This window comes from Schistocerca nitens, chromosome 3, assembly GCF_023898315.1.
Source record: "Schistocerca nitens isolate TAMUIC-IGC-003100 chromosome 3, iqSchNite1.1, whole genome shotgun sequence".
NCBI lineage: Eukaryota > Metazoa > Arthropoda > Insecta > Orthoptera > Acrididae > Schistocerca > Schistocerca nitens.
Window position 1 is genome coordinate 920,758,500 of NC_064616.1, and position 16,853 is coordinate 920,775,352.

Below are 16,853 nucleotides of genomic sequence, written 5' to 3' on the forward strand. Positions count from 1 at the left end.
GTGTGTGTGTTTTTTGCTTCAGAAGAATGCCTTTTGGCTGAAGGCTAAAGTGTGTAGCAGTATTTTCATTGTGCCTGTCTATGACTCAAGGTCTCCTCTATATGATGAGTGGCAATCTAATCTTTTCATAATATTGTTGTTATTAATGATAAATTATATCTGTAATTCAGTAAAAACTATTTTCAGTATGCATTGAATAAACTAAGTTCTTACCTTATCTACATCTACATCTACATGACTACTCTGCAATTCACATTTAAGTGCTTGGCAGAGGGTTTGTCGAGCCACAATCATACTATCTCTCTACCATTCCACTCCCGAACAGCGCGCGGGAAAAACGAACACCTAAATCTTTCTGTTAGAGCTCTGATTTCTCTTATTTTATTTAGATGATCATTCCTACCTATGTAGGTTGGGCTCAACAAAATATTTTCGCATTCGGAAGAGAAAGTTGGTGACTGACATCTTTGCTGTAATGACTTCCATACCAATTCGCGTATCATATCTGCCACACTCTCTCCCCTACTACGTGATAATACAAAACGAGCTGCCCTTTTTTGCACCCTTTCGATGTCCTCCGTCAATCCCACCTGGTAAGGATCCCACACCACGCAGCAATATTCTAACAGAGGACGAACAAGTATAGTGCAAGCTGTCTCTTTGGTGGACTTGTTGCAACTTCTAAGTGTCCTGCCAATGAAACGCAACCTTTGGCTCGCCTTCCCCACAATATTATCTATGTGGTCTTTCCAACTGAAGTTGTTCGTAATTTTAACACCCAGGTACTTAGTTGAATTGACAGCCTTGAGAATTGTACTATTTATCGAGTAATCGAATTCCAATGGATTTCTTTTGGAACTCATGTGGATCACCTCACACTTTTCATTATTTAGCGTCAACTGCCACCTGCCACACCATACAGCAATCTTTTCTAAATCGCTTTGCAACTGATACTGGTCTTCGGATGAACTTACTAGATGGTAAATTACAGCATCATCTGCGAACAACCTAAGAGAACTGCTCAGATTGTCACCCAGGTCATTTATATAGATCAGGAACAGCAGAGGTCCCAGGATGCTTCCCTGGGGAACACCTGATATCACTTCAGTTTTACTCGATGATTTGCCATCTATTACTACAAACTGCGACCTTCATGGCAGATCATATGGCAGCTCAACATAAGAGTCAGTATGACTTTATTTGATGGAAAACAATAAAATGCATTGGTTTTTTAACATCATCCAAACTGGGTTTGTTTAAATCATTTCCTTTTGTAAACAAACTTTTGTTTCAATATGGCTTAATTTCACACATGCAACAACAACATTTGTTTCAGCTATTCAGTGTGTTTTTTAACCTGATAGATTTTCTCCTAGGGAGCAGTTATTACATCTACAGTACACTGCTTCGCATACACAATGAGAAAGGAGCATCAGGGCTCCACATTTCTTGACATGCTTTGTAAGACTGGGTTTCATCCCACCTAACTAGAAATATGCAGAATGTAGCCTCAAGAAACTTCAGCTGTGAATGTGATATAACAGCATCTCAGAATGGAAAATAATCTCTATGAATGTACCACAGGGATTGATATTGGTTCTACTTTTGTTCTTATTATATGATATGATCTTCCATCCTACAGTCCCTGGCCAAATTATTAGATGCACCGCACATTTTCAATGTTATTTGTAATAATTACATGTTGAGTACTATGTTTAGTGTGATTAAGGGGAAAATTTATGACAGATATTCAGAGCACTTATTACATTGTTGAAGTTTGTATCCATTGTTGCTATGTGACATAGGAGTGTTGACTTATCCAAGGAGCAGGAATAATTCTCTTCACTGATGATGTAAGCTTTATAATCAAGCCTACTGAAGTAACCTCAGTGTATTAAAATGTAAATAATATTTTCTCGAAAATTAATCACTGGTTCTCTGGAAATGGAATGTAACTAAACTGACATGAAACACAATAAATGCAATAATATTTTCTGCAGTCTGATCACACCATTAAGAATAATGCAGGAGGCTAAATCAATAAATGAACAGGACATTCTAAATTATCAGGTGTTTATTTCATAAGAACCTGAATTGGAAGTCATATATTAAAGAAATTCCTAAATGTCTAAGCTCACAATTTCTCCACTATGGATCATACCAGATTTTGATGATGAAAATTTCAAAAATTTCAATTTCTTTTTCTGTTTTCATTCACTAATGTCTTGTGGTACTATATTCTGTAGTAACTTATCATTGAGGAAAGAAGTGTTTGTTGCACAGAAACATATAACAAGAATGACATGTGGTGTCCACTCTAGAATCTCTTGCAGAGATCTATTTAAACAGTTGGGAATTTTGAAAGACAGTATCACAGTATTTTTATGCACTTATGAAGTCTGATTCAACAATCATTCACAGTTTGAAAACAGCAGTGATATTCATAAATATAATACTAGAAGCAGAAATAATATACAGTATCTCTCATTTAGCCTTAGTGTGGCACAGAAAGGAGTATTCAGCTATAAAAATCTTTGATCACCTACCCAGTGATGAAAATAATTTGATAAATAATAAACTTAGCTTTAAATTCAAATTGAAAGCGTATCTGCTTGACAACTTCTTCAACTCCACAGCAAAATTTCTGAATATGAAACAATATAATATAAAATGTGTGTATACATATATGTGTACTTGTAAGTAACCATATGGTACATGGTAGTCATTTCCTTTCCTGTTCCACCCGCAAACAGAGCCGGGGAAGAACAACTCTCTAGATGTCTCTGTATGGGCACTAATCTCTCTTTCTTTACCTTTGTGGTCCTTACACAAAATATACACTGGCAGGGTAGAATTGTTGTGCAGCCAGCTTCTCTAAATTTCCTCAATAGTGTACCTTGCCTTCCCCCCAGGTATTCCTATTTGATTTGGGTTCCTGAAAGCATCTCCATAATACTTGCATGTTGTTCGAACCTACCAGCAACAAATCTAGTGGCAAGCCTCTGAGTTGTTTCAATATCTTACTTTAATACAAACAGGTGTGGATCCCAAACACCCAAGTAGCACTCAATAATAGGTTGCACTAATATCTTCTATGCAGTTTTCTTTACAGACACACCACACATTCCCAAAATTCTCTCTATAAACTGAAGTCGACCATTTGCCTTCCCTGCTACAATCCCTACATGCTCTTTCCATTTCATATCATTTTGCAATGTTATGCCCAAACAATTAAAAAATGTGGCTTTGTCAAATAGCACAGTACTAATGCTATATTTGAACATTATGGGTTTGTTTTTCCTACTCATCTGCATTAACTTACATTTTTCTACATTTAGGGCAAACTGCCATTCACTACAACAGCTAGAAATTTAGTATAAGTCATATTGTATCCTCCTAAAGTCACTCAATCATGACACCTTCCTGTACATCACAGCATCATCAGCAATCAGCCACAGATAGCGACCCACACCATCCACCAGATCATTTATGAATATGCAAAATTATAATGGAAGTATCACACTTGCCTGGGGCACTCCTGACAATACCCTTCTCTTTGATGAGCACTCATCATCTGTACTGGTTTCTATTATTTATGAACACTCCCTATGTTTGTACCTTTGTTAACAGCCTGCAATAGAACACTGTGTCACATTCTTTTCAGAAATCTAGAATCTGCCTGTTGACCTTAATCCATAGTTCTTCATATTTCATATGGGAAAAGGGCTGCTGAATTTTGTATGAGTGATGGTTTCTAAAATCATACTGATTCATGGACAAAAGCCTTTCCATATCAAGGACATTTATTTTATTCATACTGAGAATAAGTTCAACAATTCTTCAGCAAACTGTTGTTAAGAATATTGGTCATTAATTTTTTGGGTCCTTTCTTTTACTCTTTTATACAGGAGTTACCAGCACTTTCTTTCCAGTTGCTTGGGCTTCAACTTGGGTGAGTGATTCATGGTGAAAGCAAGCTAAGTGGCCAACTCCAAAGAGTACTCTTTGTAAAAGTGAATTTGGAGTCCATCTGGAGCTGGCAACTTATATGTATTTGCCGCCCTGTACCAGAGATGCCTACTGCTAAGTTGTCCTTGTGTGTGTGTGATGGTCCAATGATGGTATGTTAGTATGATTCTCCTGATGTAAATTTCTTAAATATAAAATTTAAAGCTTCAGCTTTCCTTTTGCTGTCTTGCACTGCCTCACCAGAGTGTTCAACAAGTGATTTTATGTAGGACCAGAATTTTCTTGGGTTCTTTGCCAGATCTTTTGCTAAGGTATGATGCTGGTAGTTATTGTGTGCTTCCTGTATAGATCTTTCTGCAGACACACAAATCTCTACTAATTTTTTCCTGTTGTTATCTATGAATTCTCTTTTGAACCAAGAGTGCAACAGCCTTCATTTTTTCAGCATTTTACAAATTTCATTGTTAATCCACAGTAGATGTTTTCCATCCTTAAACCACTTACGAGGCACATAATTCTCCAGAGCACAATTTACAGTCTGTTTAAATTTTGCTCATAATTCCTCTACATGCATCATACTGGAACTAAATTTTACCAAATTATTGTGTAAGTGAGATGCTAACAACTGCTTATCTGCTCTTTCTAGCAGAAATACTTACCTAGCTTTCTTGATCCATTTATTAACTTCAGTAACCATAGCCACTCTGACGATATCATGATAACTATTCTCTATCTCTATAATGACACTGTCATTGGTGTTAGGCCTGTTTGTAGCCACAAGGTCTAAAATATTTCCACTGCATGTTGGCTGCTGAACCAGCTGCTCAAGACAGTTTTCGGAAAATGTGTTCAAAAGTACTTTGCAAGACTGTCTTGTCTGTACCCCCAGCAGTGAATCCATGGATGTCACAGCCTGTACTCATTAGCTTAAAACTGCCTCCAACTAGTATTTCATGATCTGTGTACTTACATGCCACTTGCCATGGACTTTCTTTGAATGACTCTAAAACCATCACAGTGGAGTTGGGTGGACAGTAAAAACATCGAACAATTAACTTGATTCCACCTAGACCTGTTATGCATGACCAGATAACTTCACTGTCACCCTCAAATTCGACCTCAATAGAGAAAATATTTTTGTCAACTGCAACTGCCTCATATGGCATCAAATCTGTCTTCTCAATGTACATTCCGTGACTCACTGAATATCTAAGAGGTTTCTACTTTTGGTTTCAGCCAGCTCTCTTCCCTGAGAATAATTTGAATATGAGAAATTTTTGAGGACAGTAAATTCAGGAACTTTGTTACTAATACTTTGACAATTTACTGATAAAATTTTGACAGTCACAGTGTTTTTACTCTGTACCACCTAGCCTTAAAAAAAAAAAAAAAAAAAAAAAAATAAAATGCTCTTCACAACTGAGTAGCTGCTTCCTGTGCGTAGTGCATCCCTGACCTATCAAAGGGAGCCCTACAATTCCCCACTTGATAAGACAGGTCCAAACATCCACAGATAAGACTGTCACAGATTCAATGAAGCCCTTGGTTGAGACCATCCACTCAGCTCCAAACCAAAGGACACAGATGAGCTAAGGCAAAAATGTTGTAAGTTGCAAGTTGTGCTTGGACACTCCACATGAGGCCAGCAGTCTTCACTGCTTCCACTAACTGTCCATATGAACTGAGGATGGTCTCAGAACCCATGCACAATGTGTCAATGTGAGCCACAACTTGTGGATAACTGCACCCTGCACACTCAATAACCAAAGGCAAGGACTCCTCCATATCTTGCATGAGGCCCCCTGGCAGACATACCAAGTGCACACTGACTTTCTTTCTGGCCACAAATGCTATCTTTGCAAGGGTTTCCATAACATGCCTAATATTTGACCTTTCAATAATTAGCAAACCCATGCTCACATGTGTGTGCTTGGATCCTGCAAAAGGAACACCACCTGTTCCCTCACAGGAAAAATAGATGAGGCCTGACAGCCAGTCTCCATATTAGCCCACCTCCTTAAATTACACAAATGCATTACCACCCACCACTCACCCTGCTGTGATGGCGGATCCACCATGTTGGGTACACCAGGAGGTGCAGCACCTGTGGGTGAAACATAATACCTGAGGTATCCGATGGGGTGCACCAAATTCTCACCGAGCGAGGTGGCGCAGTGGTTAGCACACTGGACTCGCATTCGGGAGGACGACGGTTCAATCCCGTCTCTGGCCATCCTGATTTAGGTTTTCCGTGATTTCCCTAAATCATTTCAGGCAAATGCCAGGATGGTTCCTTTGAAAGGGCACGGCCGATTTCCTTCCCAATCCTTCCCTAACCCAAGCTTGCGCTCCGTCTCTAATGACCTCGTTGTCAACGGGACGTTAAACACTAACCACCACCACCAAATTCTCCACCACTGCACCAGCCTGAAGGTGGCTGACTGTAGCTAAAAGTGCATGCACGTGTTTACAAACTGTGGCCAGTGACTCCTGCATCCATATACAGCATGCACACATACTACCCAGCCAGCAAGACTAACTGAAGAAGTAAAGTATAAAAGCAGATAGAAACCTAGATATGCAACTCGCTACGCTGCTGACATTTAACCTACAGACGCTGACCCTTTAATGAGCTGTGCAGCTGGTTGTTCAGCGTAAATTAAAACTGCACAACAGAATGCCTGATTTACACATACAGTTAAAATAATGTAAGATTAAATCTCTTAAATAGAAAAACATGCCCAAAATTGTAGAAATATACTACTAAGAAAACATAGGAAAAGATAAATACATAATTTGCCACAGTTGAGATGAGTAGCAGGTGATAGCTGTTATGGTCAGAATTTTACCATATTTTTCACTGATTGAGTATACTATAACTGTGGAACTGACTTGCTCCACATTATAGCAATAGGCCATGATTACAATCCATCCAATGTGTAAATACAAATAACTAGCACATGCAGAGCAGTAGCCCAGACATGTATAGTAATTCCAACAATAATGAATGGAGGTAAGTCAGCACTTGCTTGAGGTTGCGTAATAAGCTGGGGTGAAATCTTTAACTTGCATTTAATTGGAAAGAAATGGTTAAGTTACTATTTTCAGATTGAAAAGAGTTGTATGTGAAGTACTCTCCACCACTCACCAAAATGTGGCTTGCATAGTGTAGATGTAGATGAAACAAATTTTATCTATCAACAGGACAATGGTAGTAACCATAATGTAACAAATACTGTAATTGGGTTGCTGTGGAACACTCCGAGCAGCTTAAGACACTCCACAATCTCTTGATTTTGGTATACTGAAAATTTATGGAACATTTTAGAATCCTGCACTAAAAGTAATCCTACTGCAAATAAAACTAATGTGATGAAGCCACTTTCAGAAGCCAGGGGTAAAATATTGCCAGTGTTGATATCGAAATTGGTAGAAGGAATTAATAAATACCTTCGAAGTGTAGTTATCTCTGTTTATGATTCCACTTAATCTGACAAAGTGTATGCTCTTTGTAATCTTGTGTTCCTATTTTTGTAAGTAAGACATAATGTAGCATTTTCAGCTTTGTCTGTTTTGTCAATATTCACACAGTTACTCATCTTCACCCAATCTTCAATGTCAAACTGCCTTTGCTGCACAACACTTTAGTCCTGCACACAACAGCAGCAGAGCAAAGGGGATCCAACGTTTGTAAAGCATGCAATCCAATGAGGCACCACATAAAGACACAGCAGAGGCACAGTGCAGTCATGAAGCTGGGAAGGACTCTGTCATTTGTCCAAGCAGAACAGTTTTCCTTTGCACCCGCTGCAACTGTCGTCAGTGTGTCAGATGTTTCATCAGGTTATGCTTTGCCAGTATTGAGCTTTTGGCAGCAGTATGCACATCTCCAACCACAGTTAACTCTTGTTGACTGTATGAAAAATATTTAATGATGGAATATTTCATTCATTTAGTTCAGGATGACTCAATGCTTCATGATAACAGTGATACAGACTACATGAGGAAAAGTTGAAGGAAGAAATATGGGCGAAAATAGCAGAGGAATTACATTGTAGAAATTGTAAGTATTAGTTTTTGCAAGAACTTACCTCAGTCTTCCCATCAACATATGAAAAACAGATGGAATTTTTAATTCCAAATTTGACAAACAGGAACACAACAACAACAAATATGATGGATACTGATCACAATAGAATGACTATTACAAATTATGACAGAGACAATGACATCACAGGAATAAAATGTAATGAAATACTGGATGATCCATAACAGACATTGCCAAAAGAAAACAGTTGATGCCAATAATGTGATACTTGAGAGCATAAACAGCTGTGAAGAGAGAGCTAAGAAATGAGACAATTTATTTGGGAATGCAGTCAAACAAGAAGAAGATGATTTGTATCAATTTTTCATATCAGTGTATCTCTCAGTCAAAGAAATTCCAAAAGCCAACCAGATGCCAATGAAGAAAAAAGTGCTACAGATCACATAAGAAAAACAAGAGGAAATATTATGTAAATCAATGATACCACATCAATTATGAACATCATTATCATCCTCTTACAATTCACCTATTTGGAGAACATCGAAACTATATGTGAATAACCATTCAGCATCTACCAGATCAGCTACTACTTCAGAAAGTTATTGTGCTGAAATGCGTTTGAACATACTGCATGAACTTCATGAGTAAATATGTCAAATGTATACAGTTTCTTTGAATTCTTGAATTTACATTGAAATTTTTTCTCTTAATTATAATAAATATTGAGAGAAAAATAAGTTAGATTTTTACTGCATACTTTAAACATACCTCTAACTTTTCTTTAGTAGATATGGGGTCTTGCAAGTTTTAAGGTTTCCTCTATCATCATGTGAATTCCTTCAAACTGTCATCAGTTTAATCAGAAGTTTTCCTTGAGTAGTTGAGCAGTAATCACCACAGACACCACACATTCATCATACGTTCTTTGCTTTTGGTTGTACTTGCTGCTTCACAGAGACCTTTCACTGCTTTTATATGCACAAAATAAGAATAAAAAGTAAATCACATGTTCTGGATCAGACTCAGAATCTAAACCTAACTACATGAAAAGGTTTACAGTGGATATGCAGGATGTGCTGAACTGTGTGAATACACCATGCTGAACTGCAGACGCTCTTCTCCTCTGCTGTGCCTCTGTTCTGCCCCTGCTGTATGCAGTGTGTGGTGGGCCTTAATTTCCTGGATTTAGTCTGTCCATGTTAGTATGATAATTTGACCACATGAATTATTAATAGAAAAAATGAAAACCGTAATGTTGAATACTGGTTGCATGTCTAAGATTGGTGCTTGGTTACAGTTTCATTTTATTTGATGCAATGATCCATTTTTAATTATTTTGCATAATTCCCATGTAAAATAAATGTAGCATCTACAATCGGTGTCACATTTCTTCTTAGCACAATAATTTGTCTCCTAAACAAGCTCCACAGTCATAATATCCAGATGTCCAAATACATTCTATACTTGGTGTTATTGAAGAGAGAGCAAAGGTAGTTGTGTAAGGAAGTGATTCAATATGGCTACTACAAAGGAAACAGGTCTAATACATATTATGCATATGGAGACACAACCAGATGGTTTTATCCATAACATATGTATGTTATTTTCTCCCCTAGAAAATCAGTAACACTCTGCCATTAGTCATATTTGCACCAATAAGACACAAATAAGTGATGAGCCTAGGAATACTCCATACAAAGTTCCACTTTTTTCAGGGATAACTGTAAAATATTTCCAGGCCCATTATTTCCTTTTGGTGTACACTATATATATTCCATTCCTTCTCACTCATATCAAACAAATGAAATGATCAGATTTTCTTCGTGTGGTGTTTGCTGTTGCAGGCCTACCAGAGTAAGTGTCTACTGTTTCTTGTAGATGTAAGCTACATCTCTTTTTATGACTCAGCCAATTGGGCCATTCTGCAAGATGTCTAAGCCTGTTGCTGTCCTCAGTGCCATGTAATTATTGTATCAGAAGCATGCTTACATTCCCGAGAGTTCAAAATGGCTCTGAGCACTATGGGACTCAACTGCTGAGGTCATTAGTCCCCTAGAACTTAGAACTAGTTAAACCTAACTAACCTAAGGACATCACAAACATCCATGCCCGAGGCAGGATTCGAACCTGCGACCGTAGCGGTCTCGCGGTTCCAGACTGCAGCGCCTTTAACCGCACGGCCGTTCCCGAGAGTTTCATGAGGCATAGTTTAGGAGAAATGCCTCAAGATCTTCTTGAGACAACCACTCTCATATCTCATTCCTAGTTATGGCCTCTCTTACTGCAGCAATCATACATTATCACTACTTTATTGCTATTAAATGACGATATTTTCCGTAATAAACTGCAGTAATCTTTTACGTATTTGTGATTTGATATTAGATAGTTGTGTTTTAATCTTATTTATTTCTATGGAACCTGAATTTGGGCTGATGTTCATGTATAGAGAGGTTTCTTACATATTTCTCAGTGTGTTTTAGTAAATAGTATTTTGATGGAACTGTCAAAATACCCTCTGCTTTAGATAACTCAAAGCAGCAAGTTCTTTTGAAAATTTTTCTAATAGCTATTTTCTGCCATGTACAGATAGTTTTTATATTGAGTATTCATTCCATTGGGCAACATCTTTGCCACAGTGGATACACTGGTTCCCATCAGGTCACCAAAGTTAAGTGCTGTTGGGTGTGGCCGGCACTTGAATGGGTGACCGTACAGGCTGCCATGTGCGGTTGCCATTTTTTGGGGTGCATTCAGCCTCGTGATGCCAATTGAGGAGCTACTTGACCGACTAGTAGTGGCTCCGGTCAAAGAAAACCATCCTAATGACCAGGAGAGCGGTGTGCTGAACATAGGCCCCTCCTATCTGCATCGTTAGCTGAGGATGACATGGTGGTCAGATGGTCCTGATGGGCCACTTGTGGCCTGAAAACAGAGTGCTTATTCATTCCCTGGAATATTTTCTGGTGACTGATGATAGAATGGATACATGCAATTCACACAGAAGTTATTACATTTTGATGTAAATATTAACAGAGCGTTTGTGTAACAGGTGACTTTTCTTAGAATTACTATACATTTTCTTTTTCCCACACATGTCCTCTTTATGAGGCAAGAAAAAGTGTCTGGCTGGATTTCATAAAAATCTACAAAATGACCTCTTTTTTGTGGTCTCCAAGAAAAGAATGCAATTTTTGAACAAAGAATATCACTCATCACTGTAATTAATAGCAAATTCTGTTGCTGAAGCTATTTCTGTTTTAGAATCTACTTTAGAAACTCCTAATGGAGGGTATAAACATAATTATATGCCCTTAGAAATAAAGTTAATACTTACACATAGAAGAGAAGAAGGTCACTCACAGTAGTGTGACAGCTTTGACAAAGAGATGACAGTCGTGTATAGTTCTGCTATTGAATATCGACAGAAGTGCTTGTCTCAGTATCAACAGTTCAGACTTTTCGAGTGGATGCAGCTGTCAAGAATTCCTATTTGGGAGGATGTTCAAAGCTGTGTCACAGTATCCCAATGAGCAAACAAATGTTACTAATAATGATAAATTGTACTTTTATCAGTTTCATAATTTTATAAAATTTTTGAAAGACTATAAAAGGAAAAAAACCAACCAGCAGCTGAACTGTGGTGTGAATATTTCAGTCAGCCATCTAGTGATGTTTGTTATTCTGAACTGCTAAAAATTGTAATTCTTTTTTCCTATATCTAGGCATAATGCTAACACAGAATGTGCCTTTCCTCTTGTAAACACACAGTGGACCAAAGACAGGAATAGATTTAAAACAGAAAACATAAAAGGTTTTGTGTGTGTCCAGTATAATTTCAAACACTTGAACTACCTGAGCTTTTATGAATAATGCTGGGAAACAAAAAACTGTTTAGGAAGATTTCTTCATCCTCCAAATATTCAAGGCATAAAAGTGAAAAAGACAATAATGGGATAACTGTGTGTAGTTACAACAAATAAACTGTCAAAGTACTGCATATTTAGTCTTAAAATACCCAAAGAAAGTCACTCATTTAGTTTAGGGTAGTTTTACATTGTTAATTTTTAAGTTGTAAGCCACATGATTTTATTGATAAAGTGTATCCTCTTTTTAATGTGTACCATCCTCTTTTTATGTGCACTGTCCTCTTTTTTTATGATGAATGTATGGTAGCCCTAACTTTTCTGAGAGTATTTTGATGCCTTACACCTATCACTGAAAATTCATAATGTTCCTTCCACCTCAGTGAAAGCATGTAACTTTTTTCTTAATGCAGATGCCATGCACATTGCTTATGCTTGTGCATATGAATTCAAAGTTAGTGCACTTACTGCTAATTTGACCACTATCTTTGTGGCTGCTGTTAAATGTTGTCTTTCAGAGTGAATTTGAGAAGAGTCTTCCAAGTGTTGAAAAACATTGAAAAAATATGTAGAGTGAGGTCTGTTTAATTCAAGTTTTCAATATGCTTTTATGGTATGTTCCTAGAAAATGACAAAGAAAAAATAGGAGAAAGATAACACTTAGGGTTACTGGGCACCATTGTGTCGGTGGCAGTCATGGCAGTTACACATGTTAGTTTCCAAAATAATTTTTCTAACTTTTGCTGCACTCATTTACCTCTTTTCACCTTAAATGAATGTAATAAACACTATATTTTCAGATGCAAAGCCAGACAATTCCACTAAATACTGTTGATCCAGAAGAAATGAAATTAGCTGATGCTTTTCTGAATGCTGGCAAAGAATTGGAATTACCTAATGGGGAAATAAAATTTAATCTAATACAAAGCACAATACACAAAGGAGAACGATGGAGCAGTCTTCATGGTTATTTGTTACCAGCCTTGGGGCAGACAAATTTAGAAGTGCTTCTGAATACAGCAGTTAGTAAGGTATAAAATGGCACTCAGTTTTTTTACTCATTTTACTAAAGCTTGTAAAATAACATATTTCAAACCCAGGTTTCACTCAGGGACACCTCATTTCTACTATTTATATGTAATGTACAAGCAGAATGTCAATGGAAATTTTGAAGACAGCCATTGCATATTTATTTTTTCATATTATCACACAGAGATTGAGATCTGTAGGTGAGTACTTACAGAATGCAAAATACATTTAGGCTTACAGTTTAAATATTGGAAGAAATGCATATTTCCTAAAATATGAGGCTAAGAACAATCACCACATATGTTTATGGACTGAGAAAGTGAAGAAAGCTGTGCATTTTAAACAGCAACCATATCAAAAGTTACAGACAAAAATTGGAATATTTATCATCAACGTAAGAGTGCAGCCAAGAAGACAGTTGTGGCAACAGTGTCAGTCCACTTAAGTGACATATGTGGTAAATTTAAAGCAACTTCTGGAGAGCAAGAAATCTACTGAATTGTGAAGCAACATCATGAACAAACAGCAGACATAGAAAAATTATGTGTAATCAATGATGAAAATGGCAAAGTTGTCACCAATAGGAAGAAAGTAGCAAAGCAACAAAGCTAATACTTTGAGAAAATTTGCAATAGTGAGTTTCCATCTGCCTGCCCAAAGTCTAGGGTAATGCTTTGGGTGGATCTATATGCACAACAATTCCTGGATCATGTTTGGTATGTATTGACCCACGTACGTTCCAGGGTAGTGATTGAAAGGTGACTTTCCCTATGTTACATCCAATGCTGCCGTCACCTCCAATCGCGCCTTTGGCATTGGTGAAGCAAGGGAGAGATGGTTCCTGCTGAAAGCTAACAAGTGAAATAGTGTAACTGTGCTATGATGTGTTTATAGTAGAATAACATCAACACACTACCTCCAACTGCAATCCATGTACATGTGTGTGTTTTAGAATAAGTTTTGACATGTACAAGTGTAACCATTTGGAGGAATAAGTATATACCCTGGCTGGATTGGGGCTTTGTATCAAAGTTGGATGGCATGAAGAAAATAGCAAGCATCCGATCATGTAAGCAATAAGAGTATATTTATGTGTATACACAAGAAAAAAATTGATAAATATCAAAAAATGTGGAAAATGCCACAAATTCACTAAAAAGTCTGGATATGATATGGTCACACAAGATATCTGCATTTATACTTAGAGTAGCTGAAATGTGTGATAAACACTGGATCAAAAATTCTGGATAGTGTTTTTGATGCTTTCCTAGAAAGCTATGAGGATGAATGATATATCAGAATCACTACATCATCCAAATTGACTAAGGTTGAGAGGGAGAGACCTTGTTGCAGACCCTCTGGAAAAAATTTATGGCTTTGTAATTTGTGCAGATGGAGGGAGAGACATAATATCACAAATATACTTATGGAAAAAAATTATTATACAGATGGGGTAACAGATCAAGATGACCTGTAATGAATATATCTAAGAGGTGACAGAACATTTGTCTTATTAAAAGAACTATGGTGCTTTCTAGAGAGACTAGATTTATCTGTCATACTCCCAGTAGCTCTATATGTGCGTGAGGGAACAGTAGTGTTATTTTATTCTGATAGTTGCAAGTCACATATATCTGGAATTGCAAAAAATAATTGGATAAAGTGTAAAGTGCTATCATTTCAGAAATGAAACACATAGATTGTATACTACTACAGGTGAATCATGAGAAGTTTGCTGATAAAGGATATAAAAAGGGACTCTGTAGACAACCTGGATAGAAAAATTTTTATCTACATGATTTAGATTAGCTTTTAATACTTTTGCTTGAGGTTTGTCTAATTTTTAACCCCATTTATCATACATTTAACAGTTTTTTTTTACTGTTCTCTTTGGCTGTATCAATTGTGGCAAATTTACTGTTATCAACACATATAAAAGGGAGTGTTTTGGAGGGCGAAAGTGTATTGTTGAAGGATGGTCTAAGGTGCTGTCATCATTGATACTGCTTCATATCTCATTGCTACAGTGCTGTGCAGATGGATACTCTGAACTAAGTTGTTAGAATCATTCTGATAGCCATATCTTAACATTTTACCATCACATGTTATTATAATTTAAATAAACAATTACTTTCTTGCTATAAAGTGGCCTAGGTGTCTTTAAAGTGAATTTTCTCCATTAGTATGCTGTTGTGCATACAGAAAAAAAAGTCACATCCATGCCATGCCACTCTTGGCCTTGGCGTATTCACATATAAGATTGTAATTATAACCACACTTAGAGGTTATGACCGAAAGTGCTGTCATCTGGAATATTTACACATTTGTTTCTTTATTTTTTTTTATCGGTATAGACAATTGGCTAACTGTGTTTAACATTTGCAAAATATTATCTATCTATCTATAATTTTAATTTGGAAACTAACTATGCAAACTCATGCTGTTGGGGTGCGCTTTTATAAAAATATATATTCTGAACCATTTACAACTACTACAGAGCTTACATAAGCACTGGACTAAGGACTTAAGTCTAGAGAAAGCATATTATTTTATCAAAATACACATGTTAGTTCAAATTCAAATGTTATCAGAGACATCCATACACCTTTATTATAAAAATTCTAGGTTAGGATTATCGTGTTCTTCCATGTGTTTGTCAGGCTTGGGAGTTGTCCCTCATATTTTTATAGATGCCTGGGCTGATACTTTAATAAATATACACTGCTAAGTATGTGTTTTTGGTGTTCAGACCAGCACTATGCATGTTGCTTGTTGTTGCTGGACTCCTCACCCCCCCCCCCCCCCCCCCCCCGCCCACCACCATCCATGGCTCTTGAATATGCACATAATGGCACACACATTATAGTGTGGGTTCGATCACATTCAGAAGATCATGTGACTGGAAATATCACCATCATGACCTATAACCAATGAGTTTTTGCTAGTACAGCAAATAATCATCATTTTTAAAAAAAACATTTGCTGTGGGTGGTCTTATTACCATGCTATGATGCAATCTGGTGTTGGTCCTACACTTTTATGAATACTAATGCAGACTGGCAGCACAGTGCATGCTCTGTAAAATACTCCCATGCTGGCCACAAGCTTTGTAAGAAATTTTTGTGGTAAAGCATTCCATTCCTCCACCAGCATGACTGACAACTACTGGATGGCCATTGGTGCACACGGACATGCTGCAGTACATCTACCTAATGCATACTACATTTTATCAATGAGAATTATGTCCATCCCCAGAATATCATCTCATTCCATGAGCTTCTCCACCTGTGCTGTTTGATGCTGTAATGCATAGCAATCCATAAAAATTAAGTCAGGCCCAAATGCAGCCCTGAAAAGACACACCTGGGAAAGCGGTACTGTTTTGCAGTAATGTTGAAAAGTGAGTGTAGCATGTTCAAAGATTTGGATGTCATGACACCCATGCATCATTAGGACTCACCACAGCATATCACATGAACCACCGAAATGCTCATGTTTGATAATATTTCTGGATGCATTAAGTGTTCCCACCTATGGCCATGTTAAGATATGCACAGAATCACTATTCATACTGAATCTGCTCTCATCCGAGTAGAGCATATGACCCCATTCCTCATCGGTCAACTACCTATGCTCTTGATACCATAGCAAACGGTGCCTCCAATGTGCAGGTGTCAACAGAACATAACATAGTAGTGATCAGGTAAAGAGACCACCTCCACAATGCAGTTGCCCTGCTAATGTGGAACGTGAGAGTATATCCCTTGTAGTTCCATCTCTTGTACCTGCTGTTTGATGTAGGTCTCTTCTTGCCTGTTGCACAATATAGAGGTCATCTGTTATTGTGGTTGACCACTGTCAACCATTTCATCTCCTCAGGATAGCAATGTATGTAGTCCAGAATGCTCCGCATGCACGTGAAATAATGCTGTGAACAGTAGCAA

At 37.4% G+C, this 16,853-nt stretch overlaps 1 protein-coding gene across 2 annotated transcripts in view; it reads left to right on the forward strand.

The window, feature by feature from the left end:
- LOC126248986 (neither inactivation nor afterpotential protein G-like) overlaps positions 1-16,853 on the forward strand; it is a 194,180-nt gene that overhangs the window by 75,496 nt on the left and 101,831 nt on the right. The window contains exon 5 of one of the 2 annotated variants that reach the window (XM_049950549.1): positions 12,681-12,911. The exons of the other annotated variant lie outside the window; for it this stretch is intronic. Within the exon in view, the coding sequence (XP_049806506.1) occupies positions 12,681-12,911 (231 nt within the window). The remainder of the gene's footprint in view (positions 1-12,680; positions 12,912-16,853) is intronic. 2 annotated transcript variants of the gene reach the window in all.